Source organism: Staurois parvus, unplaced genomic scaffold (assembly GCF_062004578.1).
Source record: "Staurois parvus isolate SC_StPar_1 unplaced genomic scaffold, SC_StPar_1.0 ptg000090l, whole genome shotgun sequence".
In the NCBI taxonomy this organism is placed as follows: domain Eukaryota; kingdom Metazoa; phylum Chordata; class Amphibia; order Anura; family Ranidae; genus Staurois; species Staurois parvus.
The window spans coordinates 27,070,887-27,093,430 of record NW_028317886.1 but is presented as its reverse complement, the minus strand read 5'-3'; the positions used below and the strand labels follow the sequence as shown (position 1 = coordinate 27,093,430).

Sequence of the window (22,544 nt, the reverse complement as noted above, 5' to 3'; positions counted from 1 at the left end):
CGCATCGTGAATGGTCCCGTAGTCTTCTAGGACCTGTCACGTGTCCCAGAAAACTACGTGAAGGGGGGGTGCAAATTCTGCTTCCAATCGCCTAGGAAGTGGGTACCTGTCAAAATCGGGGACCCGCTCTCCTAAAGGTGCCAATTCCTCGTGGGGACCAGTCCTTAAACTGGATCTTCCCCTTCTGAGTGGAGCTCCACTTTAAATAACCTTTCTGTATGAGAGCTGTTGCTTGCTAGCATTAGCCATCCTCATTCAGGTGGAAGATGAAGTGAGGAGTTGGTACTGCACAAACCCTCCTACGAGCACTAGCTTATAACTAAAAGTGATGGTTCACCTTCACCATAGAACTGTCTATACAGGTAAGGGGCATCTGTTGATAAAAACAAACTGTGTTTCTGACTAAAGTTGAATAATGTCCTTGCTATAAGTGTAGGCCATTTATGTATCTCATGAAGCCTGACTAGAATACACCCAGGACGTTGATTAGTACTTCCAGGACGTTGCTAAATGAGGCCTATTCATTTACTGCTCACCCCCACCATCACAAGAGTGAGCTTTATCTCTGATTCAGACCCCTCACATGCTTTTTCTCCTGATATAGTAGCTCTGGGCTCAGCTTCTGAGAGCTCACTCCTGTAATAGAGGAGGTTGAACAGTAATGACTAGGCCTGGCTTAGCATTGTTCTGGGAGTATTCCAGTCAGGCTTCATGAGGTACGTAAATGTCCTACTTCTATAACAAGGGTATTATTCAACTTTAGTCAGAGCTGCACAGTTTATTTTTATCTACAGACACCTCTTATCTGCATAGGCAGTTTTTGGTCAAGGTGAACTATCCCTTTAAAAAGTGGCTGCACTTTGATATCACAAGTGTTAAAATATTCTCTGAAGATGGATATTACAAAATTTTAAATGCATTCAATTTATGGATGGGCATAAGTATTATAAAAGATACAGTAAGTCATTAATCCCAGAGTTGTGCTTTAATGGTTATTAAATGGTCATTTATGTGACGATATGACAAATACAATGTATAATTTATTATAAGAACACTGTAAAAAGTAATCACATTCATACCAAAATATGTATTGGAGGTCTTCCAGTTATGTTCTTAATACTTAAGCCTTAACATTTTGGTTTCATGTTTTTTAAATATACCAATAGCCAAGCCTTTTATTTAATATAACCTTTTATGGCTAAAAACTGACAATTTAATTTCTGTTTCAGATGCTTCATTTGAACCATCTGTTGCTCTGGCGAGCCTTGTGCAGCACATTCCCTTACAGATGATTACTGTTCTCATCAGAAGTTTGACCACCGATCCTAATGTGAAAGATGCAAGCATGACTCAGGCTCTCTGCAGGTATATTATGCCATGCTGTGTACAAAGTATTATTTGCACATAACTTGTAGACAAAGGAACTCCCTGTGGAGAAATCTTAAGTAACCAGTATAGGCATTGTCAATGTTAGCGTTAAGGTGTATTCATGCACTTGGTCATTTTTGTGGATGGAAGTTGGTTGAAAATGTTTAAAATTGTGTGTTGGGTCCAGCATACATACGGTATACTAAATAATTTAAAGCTGGTCATACGCTATACAATCTGAGTGTACATTTCTCCTTTGGATCTACCATCAACTACGCAGTCTAAGGGCAGAAAATAAATAATAATAAACTGAAGCACTAGCCTGTGTACTGATCGAATATAGGAAAGGATCCAAAAAGCCAGTGAACTGAAGTGCGCCACAAATAGCCCTAAGTGATGTAGATCTTGTCTCGGGGATGTGGACACACCAAGAAGAGGGGTGATGGTACTTCTGATGGGAATCAACCATTTATCAGACACAACATCCACCAGCCTCTGAACGGGAAAGACAAAATAGAGCGCAGGACGATAACGGTGTCAGAATAAACGTTTTCAATAAAAACTATCCACTTACATAAAAAATAAGGAACTTCCAGCCTGGTGATAGAACATTAGCTCATAGAAATCACAGCAGCACCATCAAGACCTCCGCTTCCACCCTGCTGAAGACTCAATAAAATGCTGCAGGGTGTGGCATCGTCATTGTGTGGCATTTGTCTCTGCAATATTTAGGACGTGGGTGATTGCTAAGTTTTTCAGCCAGGCTTCCAGGGGAACCCAAAAGACCTACGTCTTTATTTAGCTGTGCTTTTGGGTAGGCAGCAAAAATGCTCAGTTGAGTCTCCTTTTTTCTGTCAGCTGCACTCCTTAAGTTGCAATAAGCAGTAGACAGGGATGTTTAAATGCTGTGGTTGCACCTCTTCGCTTCGCCCCCATGTTTACCCAATATGAAGCAATCAGCGGGTGGCAAGCCTGTCAAACATGACAGACTCAAGCAAATAGGGACGCGTTGCAAATGCCCACAACTTTGATGGGAGCATGCTGGTGGTCGTTAGATCAAGCCAAAGCATATAGTTTGCATATCTCATAAGTTTGCGTCAGTACTTTCTGGTTCATGGAATTTTGCAGAAGAATGTCGGTAGTGCAAATGGTACTTCAAGCTGACTGGGGTTTATGAAAAGCAATGGGAGTACCATATTGGTATGTTCTGTTTTTGTATGACGTTTCAACTGTGTGGCATTTAGGAGAGAACAAGTGTGGACCTTTTTTAAATAAAAAGTCCTTTGGCACTGCTATTGCATTGGTGGAAACAGTAGACCTTTGCCTGAAGATGTACATGCTGGTAATGCTCTCAACAAATGGACTTTCAACCTAGTTCTGAGTTGCCAATTTCAGTGGTACCAATGTTGATTTTAAATGATCATCTGGCTTTATAATTGTTGATTTGCACAATAGTTGCAATCATTTGCAATCAAACTGGGAAACAAAGAAAACAATGGGTGCCGCATTGCAATAAAATTGCCAGGAACATGGCCAGCATGAGAATTTTCCCATATTGGCTGTCCTGCATAGCACCTACTTGTTATCTAGCAATGCGTTTGGAAATATGCTTGTGTAAGCAGATGCCCGCTTCCTGGGGCTCTTGCAAGAATACGGGGAATAGCTTCTTGCATATGCTGTTTATTATTTTATTTATATATGTATATATTTTTTTTTACCTTGTGGTTTCTGGGTGCCATCACTTTTAGATGCAAATCACTTGGGGATTTAAGTACATGATGAATGCTATTTACTGTCTGCATGGCAATACTAAAGTGATATGTAGCCATGTTTACTTTAACAGACAGGCTCATTAGAAAAAATGTGTAATTCGTTATTAAATCTCTTGTGGCTAGAGAAGCTCAGTGCTTAGAACATGATGTCCCTTCTCTTTCAGGATGATTGACTGGCTTTCCTGGCCTCTAGCACAGCATGTGGAGACATGGGTGATCGCCCTGCTAAAGGGACTGGCAGCAGTCCAGAAATTTACTATTCTAATTGATGTTACTTTGCTTAAAATTGAATTGGTATGTAAGTTAATCTCTCTACTTAATTATTTCATATATAGATGCATTTTTATAGTGCTTCCTGAAAAGCAAAGATCTTTTATCTTTGTTCTGTATAAAAGTTAATCTGAGTACTTGCTAACAAACCTAATCCTGATACTTGCGAACTACTATGTATAAATAATCAGATCTGACCTTTCTGCCAAGTCAGAGAGTTTCTTTGTTTTATTTGCATAGATAGATGCATGATAGATGCACTTTCACGATAGATTAATTACTTGGAGAAATATAAAAATCAAACTTCAGCTTTTTCTCAATCCGAACATCAAACTGTCAGTTTGTAAATATTGAAATGTTTAAAAAAAAAATTCAGTGTTTGTGTTTTTTTTAATTTTTTTACTTTTTATCCAGATACAATTGACAGCTTCAAATGCCTATAGATTGATACATATGCATGGGGAATATGAGACAAGTCTATGAAATCTATCATTTTACTGTTATTCAAATGGTACTCTCCCATTTTAGTTCTGCTTCACCCCTTTTTCCAACGGTCAGCTGTAACAAACTGATGAGCCTATTACTTTTCTCTCCCCTTATGTAAGCATGTTTAGTGTTAGGGTCAATCTGCAAAATAATAAGTCCTAATAGGCTAATAGTGTTGACCCTTTCTTTTGTAGTGCTGTTGTGCAGAGGATGAAACCACCACACATTTGGGTACTAACATTTGTAATGCAATGGTTTTAAATCTTTTTTTGAATATAAAGCAAAACTTTTTTTGGTTTAGGATAGAGTAGCGAGAAATAGCGCCTGTCAGAATTTTACTGCTTTCTATATCCCAGCTTGGAATCGCCCTATTTGTTCTGCTGACCATCATGATGTGGACTGAAATTGAGGGGAAAATCCAAAATTTTGATTTCAACCGCTGCACAAAGAGAAGGAAAATCTTTCCGATGGGACAGAGATTGGGGGAAAAAAAATTGGACAGGGCTTCTGACCATCCCTGCTAATATTAAAATGTAAAGTGTTCTTAAACCCACAACAGTAAACTTAGTAAATACACTAAAGCATGCTTGATCTCACTCACTGTGGGAAAAAGGGGTTAATCCTCTGCACTGTGTAAAAAGGGTGTTTTTCGTTCTGTCTTCTTTGATCCTCCCCTACTTCCGCAGTCCCCAATCCATCTGCTGATAGAGCAGAGCCTTGGGGGCAAGCTGCACATGCTCGGTTTGGTGTGTATTGCTATAGAATTTTTTTTTTTTTTTTTTTTGGGAGAGTGCATGTGATCAGCACAGGGCCAATCAGTGCTGTCCAGACAGAGTGTCAGGGGTCCTACACCTCGGGGGAGAATGAAAACTCCTACAAGTTTTAACCAGTGTTGGACATTGATTCTGGGTTTAGTAACACTTTAAGTAGTAGTGGGCAGATGGACAAAGCTTTTTTGAATACCAGCCGGTATTTCCTTTGCTAAACCCACAACTGACATCCTAGCACCAGACAGCACACAGTCTCTAAGATCCTAAGGGGTGTCTGTACTCAAGGCCCAAGAGCTACTGGATGCCTTCTTCAGTGATACCAGACCTAATCTTCAGTAGATGGCCCCCCAAGTCAGTGTACCAGAACCCTGGGTATCAGCATTCAGGTCGCGAACCTGAGGCTTACATCATCGGGTTAATCCTCTGCATTGTGTAAAAATGCAGTTTGATCTTGACTTCTCTGATCCTCCCCTTCTTTCAGTGTGCCCCTCTTATCTCCTGATAAGACATATGTGTGGACACACAATGCACATGTTCAGTTTGGTGTGTATTGCTAGAGAGGTTTTTTTTCTTTTTTTTTTCTTGGGAGAGTCCATGTGATCAGCACAGGCCAAGTCAGTACTGTCCAGACAGAGGTCAAGGGTTTTTCATTCTCCTAGAGCAGAAAGAAAACTCCTCCTACAAGCTTATTTGTACTAAACTAATTGCATTTCCATGTTGTGTGTACTGTGGGAGACCAGATATAGTGAATGCAGGGTCCTGGGTTTAGTAAAAAAAAAAAAAATGTAGATATACGTTAACCAGACAGTTTATACTGCGGTGGGTGAGAAGTAACCAAGAGTCCTTTCACTAGAGCACTGCAAAGAAGATTATACCTTATTAAAACAGAAGGTTTGTTGTCACTTTCAACATACTGTCTCTTTTTAAGGAGATTTGTAAAAGATATTTTTAAAAATAAACAGCTCTGTACTCACCTGCTCTGTGCAATAGAACTGCACATAGAAGCCCTGATCCTCCTTTTCTTGGGTTCCCGGCTGGCGCTCCGGGCTTCTCCTCTCTGTCCAGTGCCCTCATAGTAAGCCACTTCCCATGGGGTCACTTTTACATGCTCGCTTTCGAGTCCCGCTGCTGCTTCCATTGCAACAGACAGCGGGACTCGACCCCCACCAACAGCAGAAGCCAATGGTGCCCCAGCAAAGCCAGTGAGGGGAGAAAAGCGCTGTAGACTTCAACAGCGCTGGATTGTATGAGGGTTCAGGTATAAGGGGGGTGAAGGGCCAGAACCGATGCAAAAAATGAAATAAGGTAAAAAAAAAAAAAATGCTTAGGCTTTAGAACTACTTTTAATGTGAAACCAAAAAAAAAAGGATTGATTCCCCATTTTGAGTAATTAGGTGGAGCCATGCAAATTTTTTTTTTCTGCTAATCTTATAGCACAGATGCAGCTTACTTCAGAGTCTTTTATTCTAACTTTTGTGTAGGGATGTGATCGGAATGGAACACATGACTTAGAGTATACAAATAGCAACTGTAAGTCAGTGTGATGTCCTGATCTTGTTTTAAAATGACTAACCCTTTCCTTTTTGTAGTGCTTTGGAGGAAAGGTCTTTTGATTTTGCTCTCAGCCCATCTCAACATAAAATAAGTAGTTTTCCTAATTGGAGAATTGCAGTGTTTGAAGAGGTTTGAGAATTGAAAGGTGAACAGAATTTCAGATTATTTGCAATGGTTCATAACTTGGCATTTAGCTGTTTGAAGTAAATGTTCTCCCTCTACAAATCCGCCTTCCTCACCTACTCCTCCTCCCTCCACGCCGCCAAACAAGCCTACTTCGTAACCCTCATCAACACCCTCTCCACCTGTCCCCGCTGGCTCTTCTCCACTTTCAACTCCCTACTCTCTCCCCCATCCCCACCTAGTACCTCACTCACCGCCCACAAGATTGCCAATCACTGCCAAAATAAGATCGACGCAATCCGTAAGGACATCGCCAATGCTCAACCTACCTCCCCACCTAGCCTCCCTCCCACTATAACCCCATCAACTCTTCCCTCCTCTGACCTCGCAACCTCCCCAACACTCCGCTCCTTCAGCCTTGCTACCACTGAGGAAGTTACTAAGGTCTTCTCAGAAGCCCACCTCACCACTTGCCTCCTTGACATTGTCCCCACACAACTCCTCCGGTCACCCTCCTCCTCCCATCTTACGCTCCCTTACCCACATCTTCAATCTCTCCCTCTCTACTGGCGCATTCTCCTCCCCCCTAAAGCATGCGCACATCACCCCCATACTCAAAAAACCCTCCCTGGACCCCACCGACCTGAACAACCTTAGACCCATCTCCCTGCTGCCATTTACTTCCAAATTCCTTGAGCGCTTAGTCTACAATCGCCTAGGCGCCCACCTCACTGACAACAACCTCCTCGATCCACTACAGTCTGGCTTCCGTCCCCTACACTCCACCGAAACCGCCCTACTGAAAATCACTAATGACCTGCTAACCGCCAAATCTAATGGCCACTACTCAGTCCTCCTACTCCTTGACCTCTCCGTGGTCTTCGACACAGTCGACCACCCCCTCCTTCTTAATAAACTACACTCCCTTGGCATCAGAGACTCCGCTCTCTCCTGGCTCTCCTCCTATCTATCCCAACGCTCCTTCAGCGTTACCTATAACACTACCACTTCCTCCTCTCTCCCCCTTTCTGTTGGGGTCCCCCAAGGCTCTGTCCTCGGGCCCCTTCTCTTCTCCATCTACACCTCCTCCCTCGGCAAACTGATATACCCCCACGGCTTCAACTATCACCTCTATGTCGATGACACGCAAATTTACCTCTCCACCCCTCAACTCACCCCTTCAGTCTCCGCCCGTATCACCCACCTACTGAATGACATATCAGACTGGATGTCGCTCCATTTCCTCAAACTGAACCTTTCCAAAACCGAGCTCCTGATTTTCCCCCCAGCCCGTGCGCCCCCCCCACCCTCGCCATCACGACCAACAACGCCACCCTCAGTCCCACCCAATAAGCCATAGTCCTAGGTGTCACTCTAGACTCAAACCTGTCCTTCCAACCCCATGTCCAATCGTTAGCAAACTCATGCAGGCTCCACCTCCGCAACATCTCAAAAATACGTTCGTTCCTAACCCCAGACACTACAAAACTACTTGTTCACTCCCTTATCTCACGTCTGGAGTACTGCAACTCCCTTCTCACCGGCCTACCTCATCGCAGACTATCCCCTCTTCAGTCTATGCTGAACTCAGCGGCCAGACTCATCCACCTTACCAACCGCTCCGCTTCTGCCATCCCCCTCTGTCATTCCCTCCACTGGCTCCCGATTGCCCAACACATTAAATTCAAACTACTAACATTGACGTACAAAGCCATTTATAATGCTGCCCCACACTACCTTACTGACCTGATACCCAAATACCACCCTACCCGTAATCTTCGCTCCTCACAAGACCTCCTACTTTCTAGCTCCCTGGTCTCCACCTCCCACGCCCGACTGCAGGACTTCTCCAGGACTCCCCCCATCCTCTGGAACTCACTACCCCAATCCATCAGACTGTCACCTACCCTCCTCACCTTTAGGCACACCCTGAAAACCCATCACTTCAGGGAAGCCTACCCCGCCCTCACCTAACAGCCGATCTCCTCCTCTCTGCCCACCACTCCATCCCCCACAGCCACTTCCTCCTGTACCACTATCCCCTCCTTCCTAGATTGTAAGCTCGAAAGAGCAGGGCCCTTGAACCCCTCGTGTTTTGTTTTGTTACTGTATTGTCTCATGTACTGTCCCCCACTATAATGTACAGCGCTGAGCAAACCTTTTTAGCGCTATATAAATACTGTATAATATAATAACTCTCTAACTCTGCTGCACAATACATGTAGAAGACTTTCCAACTATATATATATATATGTATGTATGTATGTGTGTGTGTATATATATATATATATGTATATGTATATATATATATGTATATGTATATGTGTATATATATATATATATATATATATATATATATATATATCTTTCCTTTTTATTTTAAATGGGGTACAAGTAAACCCCTGTTTTAATGATCCAGCTCCTTTGAAGTTCTGGTATTGATTTCTACTGATGGAGTACATAGTACACAATGATACACATGTATGAGTTTTATCTTTAGTCTCCCAGATTTCCTTTTTATCCTTAACATGGTTGACAAATAGATAATTAGATTTCCTGTTTCAATTGATGCACCTATTTGAGGTTTGTATTCTATATGGTGATGCTTTTTGTTAAAAAAAAAAAAACACAACTTCTTTTATCTAATAGAATTGTAATGTGTCCAGGTAAATGATCAGATTTTATTTCATCACTTAAAAATTTGAAATGAAAAGTAATCTAATTAGGAAAAAAGCCATAGTATGTGTGTGGCATTCTTTTAAGGAAAATATGCTATGCTGTCCTTTTTGAATAGTCTAAGTAACCTATGTTGTAAATAGATCTGAATAACAGGAGATCAAATTATACCCACAAACAGCTGAATGGAGGATACGCTGTACTGTCTCTGAAGACAGAAGCTAGAAGAGGCTAGGGTATTTGTATCAGTAAGCTGAACAGAGCCTATCAACAAGTAAGCAGGCAGTGCTTGATTTTATTAGTAGAAAGGCCAGTATACTTTGGAAAATAAGTGTCATAGATCAAATCTGAGTTAAAAGGTACTTGTTAAATAAAGGTTTTATAAAAATAGTGCCAATCATATAAACTATGAATTAAATTGACCAAAGACTATTACAAAAATCACTTTTCTTTTTTTAAAGAGCAATTCCAAGCAACAGATGATGCCAGTCAATCAGGTATATATTTAACCAACAACCCTAAAACTGTATTGACTTCTGTTTAATGTACCTGAATCTAAAATAACTGTAATCTCTAAAAGCCAGAATGCGGAGCTCCTCACAAGTTAATTGGGAGTGTGCTTAGTGTAGCTTGTGATGTGCCAAAATGCACGATCACCAGTCAGTTTCAGACTGTTTTGAATTGGATTGGTGGCTGTGGAAAACGTTTTAGTATGTAGTGCCTTGATATATAAAGCCCTTTTTAATGGTATGTTTTTAAAGGACAAAATGCACCACGTAAGAGAACCCCAATGTAAAAAGGGGATTCATTTCCTTCGTACTTTTAGTCCTTTTTATTAAAAAGAAAAAAACTTAAATACATTACATATGTGTTGATCATGCCATTCCCCTTCAATAACACCCCGTCTATATCCTTCTGACCATGCTAGGCATAGAAGTGGATCTATCCTTCCATGGTCAATATGCTATACTTTCACACAGTGCGCACTGTACTCCTGTGGTCAGTCTGCTGCTGACACATCCCAGCCCTGCATTCTGCTTGAAAGCTACAAGGTGCTGCGACTTTGCTCCTGTGGTCAGACTGCTGTTGACATGCTCCCCCACCACCAGACCTGCACATTTTAAATGACAGTGCCTGAGATATTTGATGTCTGCAGAAGCTGCCAATCATCACAAGGAGTCTCCACTACTTTGAGCCTGGGAGGCAACTTCTGCATGGTGGTCTTGTAACCGCTTGTAAACACTGGCGACAAACAAGGCTTTTACGTTTTTGTTTTTTTTTTTCGTTTTTTTTTTAATATAAAGTTTTGCCTTTAGATTATGATTATAGATTGTTCCAATCTTTTAAAAAATACAGGGTTCATATAATCTTTAATTCTTAGTTTTTACATATACTGCACTTTAGACATTCGTTGATTTTTTTTTTTTTTATGTCCCTGCTACAGTTGAAATGTGGTTTTCAGTATTCTCGTATAAGGAGACAACATGAATTTAAAGTACAAGCAGTATTTACAGATACGTTATATAATATACTTAGTCTTCATATATTTTATGTTTCAGGTATTCAACAGACTGTGGTTTCCACTGGTAAGACCCGGAGCATTGGCCGTGCTTTCCCACATGCTACTTAGCTTTCAGCATTCTCCAGAGGCTTTTCATATGGTATGTTTTGAGAACAATGTTTTTATAGTTAAAAGCCCAAAGCATATGAACATCATTACTTCACCATTCAGATATAGTAATAAGTGTTCCATAAACCATTTTTTCATCTCACGTAATGCAAACATTTTTTATGGCTATTACACAAAGTATGTTTGTCATATTGTGCACGATACAGAGGGTAAAATAAGTATTGAACATGTCACCATTTTTCTCAGTAAATACATTTCTAATGCTATTGACATGAATTTTTTACCACATGTCGGTAACAACCCATACAATCCATACATGCAAAGAAACCAGAACAAATAAGTTCAGAAATTAAGTTTTATGTATTAAAATGGAATGACACAGGGAAAAAGTATTGAACATGCTAACTGTATTTAATACTTCGTACAACATCCTTTGTTGGTAAGGAAAGCTTCAAGATGCCTCCTGGATGGAGAAACTAGTCGCATGCATTGCTCAGGTGTGATTTTGGCCCATTCTTTCACATAAACAGGCTTCAAACCTTGAAGGTTCTGTGGGCCTCTTCTATGAACTCTGACCTTTAGTTCTTTCCATAGATTTTCTATTGGATTCAAGTCAGGTGATTGGCTGGGCCATTTTAGCAACTTTATTTTCTTTCTTTGAAACCAGTTGAGAGTTTCCTTGGCTTGTGTTTGGGATAATTATCTTGTTGAAATGTCCACCCTCGTTTCATCTTCATCATCCTGGTAGATGGCAGCGGATTTTTATCAAGAATGTCTTGGTACATTTTTCCCTTCATCCTTCCTTCAATGACATAACATTTGCCAGTACCGTATGCTGAAAAACAGCCCCACACCATCACACCATGATGTTTCCACCTCCCAAACTTCACTGTTGGTATGGTGTTTTTGGGGTGATGTGCAGTGCCATTTGACCTCCAAACATGGTGTGTATTATGGCATCCAAGGTTTTCAGTTTTGGTCTCATCTGACCAGACTATATTCTCCCTGTATTTCACAGTGTTGTCTAAATGTTGTGCAACAAACGTTAAATGAGCTTCAACATGCTTTTTCTTCAGCAGTGGATTCTTGCATGGTGAGCATGCAAACAGGCCATGGCGGTTGACTGCATTAGTTGGACAACTCTTCTGATAATTCTTTTCACTCCTCTGTCAGAAATCTTGCAAGGAGCACCTGGTCGTGGCCAGTTTATGGTGAAATGTTCTTTCCATTTCCGAATTATGGCCCCAGCAGTGCTCACTGGAATATTCAGAAGTTGAGATATTTCTGTAACAAATGCCATCCGTATGTTTTGCAACAATAAGGTTGCAAAGATCTTGAGATAGCACCTTGCTTTCACCCATCATGAGTTGTTTCTTGGTAATGAGACATCTTTTTAAAGGCCATTAGTTGAGACTGAAACAGCTGGTATTTGCACTGACAAGAGGCAGGATTTCTTTCTAATTACTGATAGATTTCTGCTGGTGTCTTGGCTTTCCATGCCTTTTTGCACCTCCCTTTCTTGTGTTCAGTACTTTTTCCCTGCGTCATTCCATTTTATTACACATAACTTAATTTCTGGACTTATTTATTTTGGTTTCTTTTGTGTGGATTGCATGTGTTGTTACCAACGTGGTGACAATTGCATGTCAATAGCACCTTTAGAAATATATTTACTGAGAAAAATGGTGACGTGTGCAATACTTTTTACCCGCTGTATGTTTCATATATGGTGAAATTCTTACATTAATGCTGTATATCCTGTATCAGTCTTCACAGTGATGATGTGTTGGTTTTGTTTTTTTTTATTAAAGCAACTCTGTTGCTATTATAAGCATACAAAAGTAACTTATACCTGTGTAGAGAGTAAATATTTGCCTCTTCTGCTTCTCTCTGATCCCGAGATTTGGTCCAGCAAAGTCCACTGGGGAAACTGACACGTGTGGAAGTGCCTGTCTCTGCATTCAATATACACGAGGTGGGAGATGGAGACAGAAAATCTCTCCAGATCCTTGTGGAAAGGTTTTACTGGTACCACACCCCTAATTGGAAATGTAAATATAACCTTAACAAGAAGAAACTAATGGGGCTTTAAAGGTACCAAACCACGTCAATTTATGCAAAAAATGGGAAACAAAAGATAAAGAATTTAACACCTTTTTATTGAGTTAAAAAACCACCATAGTGGTGGAACATGACAATCAAACATAAATGGAGGATCAAAAAAAATTCAAATGAACAGAACTACAATTGGTAGCCTAACTGCAATACATATCGTTGCTGATACCGAAGACGTTGGAGTGGCGTCATAGGTATCGGTGTACATATTAGTAGATAGCTACAACATTTAAAGATGAAATGATGCTTGGTTGATCTATTCCTACATATTGTTGCTGATACCTAAGACGTTGAAGTCGCATAATAGGTATCAGTTGACATATTAGTAGATAGCTCAAGCCTTGAAATATGAAAGGTTAATATATTCCAACGCGTTTCACGGGACAATGCCTGCTTCCTCAGGGAAACAAAGCACAGGTTCCAGTTGACGATGCCGATGACCTCCCAAATGGCCTTTGCAGGGAATGTGGGACAATTCACTGCTGCCTGGATGAAATGAGGGCCTCCAGCAAGTGATATGGAGTAGCCGCCAGTTGAAAAATGTTGGTAACTAGCCAATAGGTGCTCCAAAAATGAGGGCATATAAGGCTACTTCCAGGTATATGGGGAGGGGCAGAAATGTGCCTCACCTCTATCCCCCCAGTGTAGTCCTTACTATTACACAGTCCAGACTATAGAGAAAATTCTAGTTTCTCTAGAAGGTGACCTATAAAAACATATTTAAAAAAATTAAAAAGACTGCGGGTTCAGATTTATTGTTTTACTTTTCCAGCATATGTGAAAAAAGAACTTTGTCAATTAGAGAGGATTAAATTCTAAGTGAACAGATTGCATAATACAATTATGTAAATGTATTCTATCTAACGCTTTAAAATGGGCCAAAGAAATCTTCATTAAAAAGAACACTGTCATTCACTGTATGAGTGATGGGTTCTCAGACATACAGAGCGCCATTATTCACTTTATATTTCTCAAAGGGGTTAATGCTATTTGCATGGAGTTTAAATATTCTTTATTTCAACTAGAGATGGAGCAGTTTTCATATGTTGGCTTGACAATACAGTAATATCTTAGGATTTTCTATTGCATAGTTTTGATGTTTTTGATGTCATCTATTACACTCTTCACATCTGGGTTCTTAGTATCAATGAGGTTATACTGGGAGGTGCATAGGTTCTGGCTGCTCTTTAGAAAGAGACCTGCTAGTAAGGTGAAGTTGCACAGTGGATGTGAAACCAAATTCTTGCAGAAAATTTAGTAATGTTTCTTATAAATCTAGGAGCTTGTACTTGTTTATATTCAAATAGCTAAATGTGAATAACTTGCACAGTTAACCACTTGCCTACAGGGCACTTATACCTCCTTTGTGCCCAGGCCAATTTTCAGCTTTCAGTGCTTTCCCAGAACTGGGTAACTGCGCTGTAGCCGTCATTAGGCTATAGCGCAGTTACCAAGCGGGTAAATAGATATTGATAATTGTGTTAAGATTACTAAATGATTCTCCAATTTACTGTGTAGTAGCTCATTGGTTAGCAAGTGTTTCAAAGCAAATTTGTATAACACAGAGCTCGTAATGTTTGCCATCTACTAAGAGAGAAAAGCATTTACCTAGCAGCACTTTTATTAAACCAAAAAAAATGCCAACTCTGCATCAGTTTGGTTTTTTTTTTCAAAATTCCAGAAACTCCTATAGTAAATTCAACCATGTATTATTCACTAACACTAAATAATTTCCCAACATTCAAGGATAGGAGGATTGAGGACAAAACTAAAAGGTAAAGGCGAGTAAAATCAGGGATTCTCCAAAACTTATCAATGCAGACTTGTCCAAATGTGTGTTTCTCCAGACCTCAAACAGATCTATAATGATATTTCATTGCAAGTTAAAGTGGTTGTAAACCTCAGACACAAAATATGAACAAAGCATGTCCCTGTGTAGTTTAGTGTGTTCTTGTCTCAGTTACGAACACTAAGTGTCATTTCTGTCTGCTGTCTGCATGAGTTTTTCTGACAAGTGTTCCTGTCACCAAGAGAAAAGTGAAAGGAAGAGACCTCCAACACACAGCCTGTGATTGTCAGCCTCAGCTCTGTTCTTGTGTGCGGTGAGAAGGGTATGCTCCATCCATCCAATTAGCTCTCAGAGCTCTCCTAACTGAGTCCTGCAGTGTGTAGTTTCAGCTGTCTGTTCCGTTTCTTTAAGCTTAGACAAACTTTATAAATTCTGCATTTTGAACGAATGTAGAGAAGGGAATACTGCAGATAAACAGGTACAACTTAAGTAGGATGATTTGTTTCATCTCTGAGTATCACCTGAGGTAAGTCACTTTGCTGGGTATATGTAAGGGTTTACAACCATTTTAACCCCTTCCAGTCTGCCCTATTCCAGAATTACTGCTACAGGGCGGTGTGTGTGTGTGTGTGTGTTTGTGTGTGTGTGTGATTTCGCATTTCTGGGTAGGGGACGCACATCATACCAGTGCTGCCATTAGTGGCCGCGGCTGTCAATCACCGGGTCCCGCCGGTGATTGCCAAGCATCTCCGAAAGCGCGGGGGGGGAAGAACTATTCGTAAACAAAACAGTTCTCTCCCTTGCCAACTCCGGCACACTGCTTTGCATGGCTGTGCATAGTACAGTCATGCAAAGCAGTGTGCTTACAGTGAAGCACAAACACACAGCCCCTAGTAAAACCGCACACAGTTATTCCTTTGCTCCACATGTTAACACCTTTCTGCCCAGTGCCATTAGTACAGTGTCAGTGCTTTTTTTTATTAGCACTGATCACTGTATTGGTGTCACTGGGGATGTAAGTGACACCAAGTCAGTTCCACACCCAGTGTCGGAATGCCTGCTGCAGTCCTGCGCTGATCACCACCATTTACTAGTAAAAATTTAAAAAAAAAAAAAAAAACCCAATATATAACACCATTTGTAAATGCTATAACTTTCACGTAAACCAATTAATTTACACTTATTGGTATTTTTTTGTAGCGAAGATATGTAGCAGAATACATTTTGGTCTAAATTTAGGACGAAATTAGATTTTTTTTTTTTTTTTTTTATAGCGCAAAAAATAAACAGGCGATCAAATTTCACTGAAAGAAAGCTATATTTGTGGGAAAAAAAGGGGTGTAAATTTAATTTGGGTGCAGCGTTGCATGACCGTGCAATTGTCTGTCAGTTAAAGTAACACAGCTCCATACTGCAAAAAATTGCCTGGTCAGGAAGGGGGGTAAATTCTTTGGAGGGTAAGTGGTTAATCAGTAGGGCTGGGATGCCATTAAGGGATTACAATCGTTTGAATATTGCTATGGGGGAAGCAGGGAAGGGGGGGAGAAATTAGAGGAAGAAAGAAGGCAGATGCAAGAAAGCAGTCTCCACCACCACCAGCTGTATTTATAAAGGCTAAGGTTTGGTTGTAGATGACTCCCCATGATGAAGGTGGGTTACTAGATGTGTTCTCTAGTCCCCCAGAAACTTGCTAACTAAATGCAGAGTGGTGAGTTTGCTTTTAGAGCTACGTGGATGACAACAGAGTTGATCTTTGGTCCCTTTTGTGATATGCACATGTAACTGGCACATATAATAATATAGTTCAGACTACCTTTTTTCTTTGGCGCTACATATGTGTTTATAGTTATGGTTTGCCTTTTATTTTTGTTTGTTTTCTTTCAGATTGTACCACATGTTGTAAATCTGGTCCAGTCTTTTAAAAGTGATGGCCTCCCATCCAGTTCAGCATTCCTTGTCCAGTTTTCCGAGCTGATGCACTGCATGATCTATCACTATTCTGGATTTCCAGACCTTTATGAACCCATCTTGGAAGCTCTTAAGGTAAAAGCTGCATGTATCTAGCAGCAATCCAGAACTGTACAGTATAAGTTTTATGCTAAATAAGGATCACCACAGAGCCGCCTTATTTCACTCTCAAACTTTTCCTCAGGGTCCACTAACAGGACAGGTCTTCTAGATCTCCACAGTTGAATGGAGGAAATTATTAGAGTGTTTTAACTTTAAATATTACAAATGTGTGAGTGCCTGCAAATCTGAAAAACAAAACCAGTCCTTGAAGTCAGGTTTTAGGTTTGAGAAACATCGGCTTAGAGCACAGTTCCCCAAACATTCTAAACATAGGGACAGTTTACTTTCGTTCAGACATTTAGGGGGCTGGTGGGGGTAGTAAATGTTCCAACGTCATTGGGAGTTAACAAAGCTTCAGGCTTGATGGTCAGTGAGAGTCAAAGAAAATTACCTAATGCCTGTGCTCAGTGGGAGGAAGAATCCCATCATTGGTACTAGTGGAAGATATAATGCCCCGTTGTTGGTATTCGTGGGAGGAATAGTGCTCCATTGTTGGTGTCAGCTAAAGGAATGGTGTTTCTGTTGGTGTCAGTGGAAGGAAGAGTGCTTTGTATCAACTGGAGGAATAGTGTCCCAAGGGCCCAATAAATTCAGGCAAAGGGCCACAGTTTGGAGAGCCCTGGCTTAGAGAATACAGGTGTTACAATGCCTTCTCACGTGGGGGCATTGGAAGTTTGCATACCATTTTATATAAGCATTGTATCCGTCTTTTTGTGCTTGCATCTAACTTTCTTGTTTGGTACATGGGATTACATTACCAGTAGTTTTATATCTTCTGTGTTGTGAGATCTATAAATACTTCAAATATGTCTAGTAGTAAAAAAAAACTTATTTGCTCATCTGAGAACACAGTAAATAATGGTGGTAAGAATCCCAATAAACATTTCACTCACCACAGCTGCAGCACAAGGGACTTTAATAAAAGAAGGCTATACAGAGAAATGCAGGGACTTCCATTTCTAAATTGTGGGGGGGGGGGGGGGAGCACATGTTAAAAACAAGTGTTATGCTGCAAAGGATGGAGTTGGCTTTTAAAAATGTTTACATACAGTGGGTATAGAAAAAAAAATTGCCTCCCTTTTTAAAATAATCGCATTTTGTTGCTTTGTAGCCTGTAATGAAGACACAGTTTTTGTTTTATCCAGCTGTATTTACTCAGTGCAACCTATAACATCCAAGTGAAAGATATAACACCAAAATGTCCGAAAAAAAAATTAAAAAATTCAAAACTAGAATCTCTGAGTTGGAAAATGGATCACCCCCTTGTGTCAGTATTTTGGTGAACCACCTTTTTTGCTTTTTAATTACAGCCTTTATTCTGTTGGAATATGTTTACTACAAGTTCAGATAAATTTGATGGTGACCATTTGTGGACTGGGGTCTTCAAGTTATTCCACAGATTTACAATGGGGTTTAAGTCTGGGCTCTGACTAGGCCATGCAAGGACATTAATTTTTTTTTCTCCTTCAGCCGCTGTGTAGTCATTTTTTTGTTGTGTGCTTTGGCTCATTGTAATGTTGGAAGGCAAACCTTTTTTCCATTCATAACTAACTGACAGAGGGCAGCAGATTTTCCTCAATAATTTGGTATTTTGCCCCATCCATTTTTCCTTCTATCCTGACAAGTGCTCCAGTCCCTGGTGCAAAGAAACGCCCCATAACAGGATATTATAACCTCCATGTTTTACTGTGGGAATGGTGTTATTTGGATAGTGAGCTGTATTAGATTTCCACTAGACATACAGTTGTGTTCAAAATAATAGCAGTCAGACATCACTAACCTGATCAATCACTTTTTGGTAGAAATGATATTTCTACATGGCAAATAATTTACTAGCAGGTGTAGTAGAGTAATAGAAATCCAACAGACCCAACAGTCATGACATGCATGCTGCTGATTCTGTGTAATTGAATCACTAATTGAAAGGGGCATGTTCAAAATAATAGCAGTGTGGAGTTCTATTAGTGAGGTCATTCATTCTTTGAAAAACAGGTGGCAATGATTGCCCTTATTTAAGGAAGGAAGGCAGCAAATGTTGTACATGCTGGTTACAGTGCATTTCTCTCTGAAATTCTGAGGAAAATGGGTCGTTCCAGACATTGTTCAGAAGAACAGCGTACCTTGATTAAAAAGTTGATTGGAGAGGGGAAAACATATAAAGAAGTGCAGAAAATGATAGGCTGCTCAGCTAAAATGATTGCAAATGCTTTAAAATGGCAACCAAAACCTGAAAGACGTGGAAGAAAGCGAAAAACTACCATTCGAATGGATAGAAGAATAGCCGAAATGGCAAGGACTCGGCCAACAATCCAGGAAGATCAAAGAAGGTGTAAAGTTACCTGTGAGTACTGTTACAATTAGAAGACGCCTATGTGAAGCCAAGCTATCTGCAAGAAGCCCCCGCAAAGTCCCACTGTTGAAAAAAAAGACATGTGCTGAAGAGGTTACAATTTGCCAAAGAGCACATTGACTGGCCTAAAGAGAAATGGCGCAACATTTTGTGGACTGATGAAAGTAAGATTGTTCTTTTTGGGTCTAGTGGCCGGAGACAGTTTGTCAGACGACCCCCAAACACTGAATTCAAGCCACAGTACACTGTGAAGACAGTGAAGCATGGTTGCACAAGCATCATGATATGGGGATGTTTCTCATACTACGGTGTTGGGTCTATTTATCGCATATCAGGGATCATGGATCAGTTTGAATACATCAGAATACTTGAAGAGGTCATGCTGCCTTATGCTGAAGAGGAAATGCCCTTGAAATGGGTGTTCCAACAAGACAACGACCCCAAACACACCAGTAAACGTGCAACATCTTGGTTCCAGACCAACAAGATTGACGTTATGGAGTGGCCAGCCCAATCCCCGGATCTTAATCCAATAGAAGACTTGTGGGGTGACATCAAAAATGCAGTTTCTGAGGCAAAACCAAGAAATAGAGAAGAACTGTGGAATGTAGTCCAATCATCCTGGGCTGGAATACCTGTTCACAGGTGCCAGAAGTTGGTTGACTCCATGCAACACAGATGTACAGCAGTTCTCAGAAACAGTGCTTATACAACTAAATATTAAGTGATTCAAAGGAAAGCAAAATCTTCAAACATTTTTCAGTTTATATAGTGAATGTTTGAGTTTGTTAAGAAGAATACAAACACTGCTATTTTTTTGAACAGTCTAATATTCACTTTTCTTCAATTTGTTTTTTAGAGGAACAACACAAATTTGATCTATTTTTCTTCATGTTTTGATTTGGAATAGAATGTGTAGTGTTGCCAATGCATTTGTGTGTATGGAAATAAAAGCTATTAGAAGGATTTTGAGCTTTATTCACTTTTTTCAACACACTGCTATTATTTTGAACACAACTGTACATGTTGATCATATCCCCCCTTAATCTCCTCTTCTCAAGAGAGAATAAATTCAGTTCCTCTAATCTTTCCCCATAGCTGATCTCCTCCATGCCTCTTATCAGTTTGGTTGCCCTTCTCTGTACTTTCTCCAAACACTGCTATTGTTTTGAACACAACTGTATCGTTTGCCCAACGCCCGGGACATGTAGTTACGGGAGCCGGGCAGGTTGTTTTTCCTTACATTTAGCCCTGCTGCGGACAAGCAGCAGGGCTTGCTTAAGAAAGTGATTGATAAACTCTGGGGCAGACAGGCTACAGTTGTGCACGCTCAGTGTCTGACACTCGTTCACACAGCACACTTCCCCCCTCCCCCCTCCCTCCCCGCATAGACAGGAGAGGAGAGTGATTCCGTTTTGCTCCACCTCTTCCCGCCCCTCTCCTCCGTGACTGCCCAGTGGGCTGGAAATTTGAAGATCCATCCAGCTGTATGGTTGCCGATGTCTGAGCCTGCAGAGAGCAGCCTGGGGATGAGCGATTTCTGCATTCGCTTTACTCAGCTCCTTCCTTTCTCTCCTTTTATCTACCTCCCCCCTCCCTGTTCTTCCAGGAGCTTCACACTTTAGTTTATGTCCAGTTAGCAGCTGAGCTCTGGCTGAAGGGGGCACCCTGCTGAGCTCTGGCTGAAGGGGGCACCCTGCTGAGCTCTGGCTGAAGGGGGCACCCTGCTGAGCTCTGGCTGAAGGGGGCACCCCGCCGGACACTGATGTAAAGGGTGACTCTGATGTCCCCGGGTCCGGTGCTGGAGACAGGCAGGGAGGGGAGGAGGAGATAAACAGTGCAATGTTAAAAATATAAAAAATTTAAGTCGCCATTAAACCCTTTTTTTTTTTTTTTTTTTTTTTTTTTTTTTTTTTAAAAGCCCCATACATTGCTAGTATTACCTCCCCATATCACCGCCTAATAAAAAACCTCAACCCTTCATATTTTCCATCCTGGCAGTCATTTCATGGTTTAAAGGGACGGACATCCATTGAAAATCCTTAGTGATAAAACTGTCTCATTCAGTAATAGTATAAAAATAAAGACCTTATTTAAGTATGGTTTTGGTTAAAAAAAAAATATATTTTTTTTTTTCATCAAGACAAGTAGATTGTCATGCGGGACAAGTAGTTTGGGACCATGATTTAGTCCCTGGACTAGTAGTTTTTTTAAAACATTTCCACATTCCTGTTATCCCAGAGATCTTTTAACAGTACCTTGCCACCCATATTTGATTGCTTCCATTGCAATCAGTGACTGAATTACTCCAGGAAAGCTGGTTTCGTGCTGAGTTAATCAAAATGACCACAGCTGATCACAACTGAAAGTCAAATGGCTTTGTGTGCCATTGAGAAGGTGATTAGCTATACCTGATGGCGCTTACAAGTCATTCTTATGCAGGCCATAGACGGTTTGTTTATCGACCGATTTTTCGGCCAAAAAACAAAACATTGGTTGTTCTGTTGCTACCAATGTCTGTGAAAATCGTCTGTTTTTTGCAAATTTTCCAGCATGACTAATAAAAGAAATGAGGAGGAACTGCGAAAATCGGCCGATGCCCCACTAACGGTGTGAAAATCGGCCAATTTATTCTTTCGGACGAAAAATCGGCCGATAAACGAACCATCTATGGCCTGCATTAGAAGGGGGTGATCCTTTTTCCTACTCTGTTTCTGATTCTGTTTTTGAATTTTTTTTCTGACATGTTGGTGTTATCTTTCATTTGGATGTTATACAGTCGGGTCCATAAATATTGGGACATCGACACAATTCTAACATTTTTGGCTCTATACACCACCACAATGGATTTGAAATGAAATGAACAAGATGTGCTTTAACTGCAGACTGTCAGCTTTAATTTGAGGGTATTTACATCCAAATCAGGTGAACGGTGTAGGAATTACAACAGTTTGCATATGTGCCTCCCACTTGTTAAGGGACCAAAAATAATGGGACAGAATAATAATCATAAATCAAACTTTCACTTTTTAATACTTGGTTGCAAATCCTTTGCAGTCAATTACAGCCTGAAGTCTGGAACGCATAGACATCACCAGACGCTGGGTTTCATCCCTGGTGATGCTCTGCCAGGCCTCTACTGCAACTGTCTTCAGTTCCTGCTTGTTCTGGGGGCATTTTCCCTTCAGTTTTGTCTTCAGCAAGTGAAATGCATGCTCAATCGGATTCAGGTCAGGTGATTGACTTGGCCATTGCATAACATTCCACTTCTTTAAAGCCCTTAAACTCTTTGATTGCTTTTGCAGTATGCTTTGGGTCATTGTCCATCTGTACTGTGAAGCGGCGTCCAATGAGTTCTGAAGCATTTGGCTGAATATGAGCAGATAATATTGCCCGAAACACTTCAGAATTCACCCTGCTGCTTTTGTCAGCAGTCACATCATCAATAAATACAAGAGAACCAGTTCCATTGGACGCCATACAGGCCCACACCATGACACTACCACCACCATGCTTCACTGATGAGGTGGTATGCTTAGGATTATGAGCAGTTCCTTTCCTTCTCCATACT

The 22,544-nt window shown here is 40.7% G+C and overlaps 1 protein-coding gene across 3 annotated transcripts in view; it reads left to right on the top strand.

The window, feature by feature from the left end:
* USP38 (ubiquitin specific peptidase 38) overlaps positions 1-22,544 on the top strand; it is a 47,905-nt gene that overhangs the window by 12,707 nt on the left and 12,654 nt on the right. For all 3 annotated transcript variants that reach the window (XM_089670505.1, XM_089670507.1, XM_089670506.1), the window contains 4 exons: positions 1,230-1,365; positions 3,305-3,434; positions 10,579-10,680; positions 16,438-16,596. In XM_089670505.1, the coding sequence (XP_089526631.1) occupies positions 1,230-1,365; positions 3,305-3,434; positions 10,579-10,680; positions 16,438-16,596 (527 nt within the window). The remainder of the gene's footprint in view (positions 1-1,229; positions 1,366-3,304; positions 3,435-10,578; positions 10,681-16,437; positions 16,597-22,544) is intronic.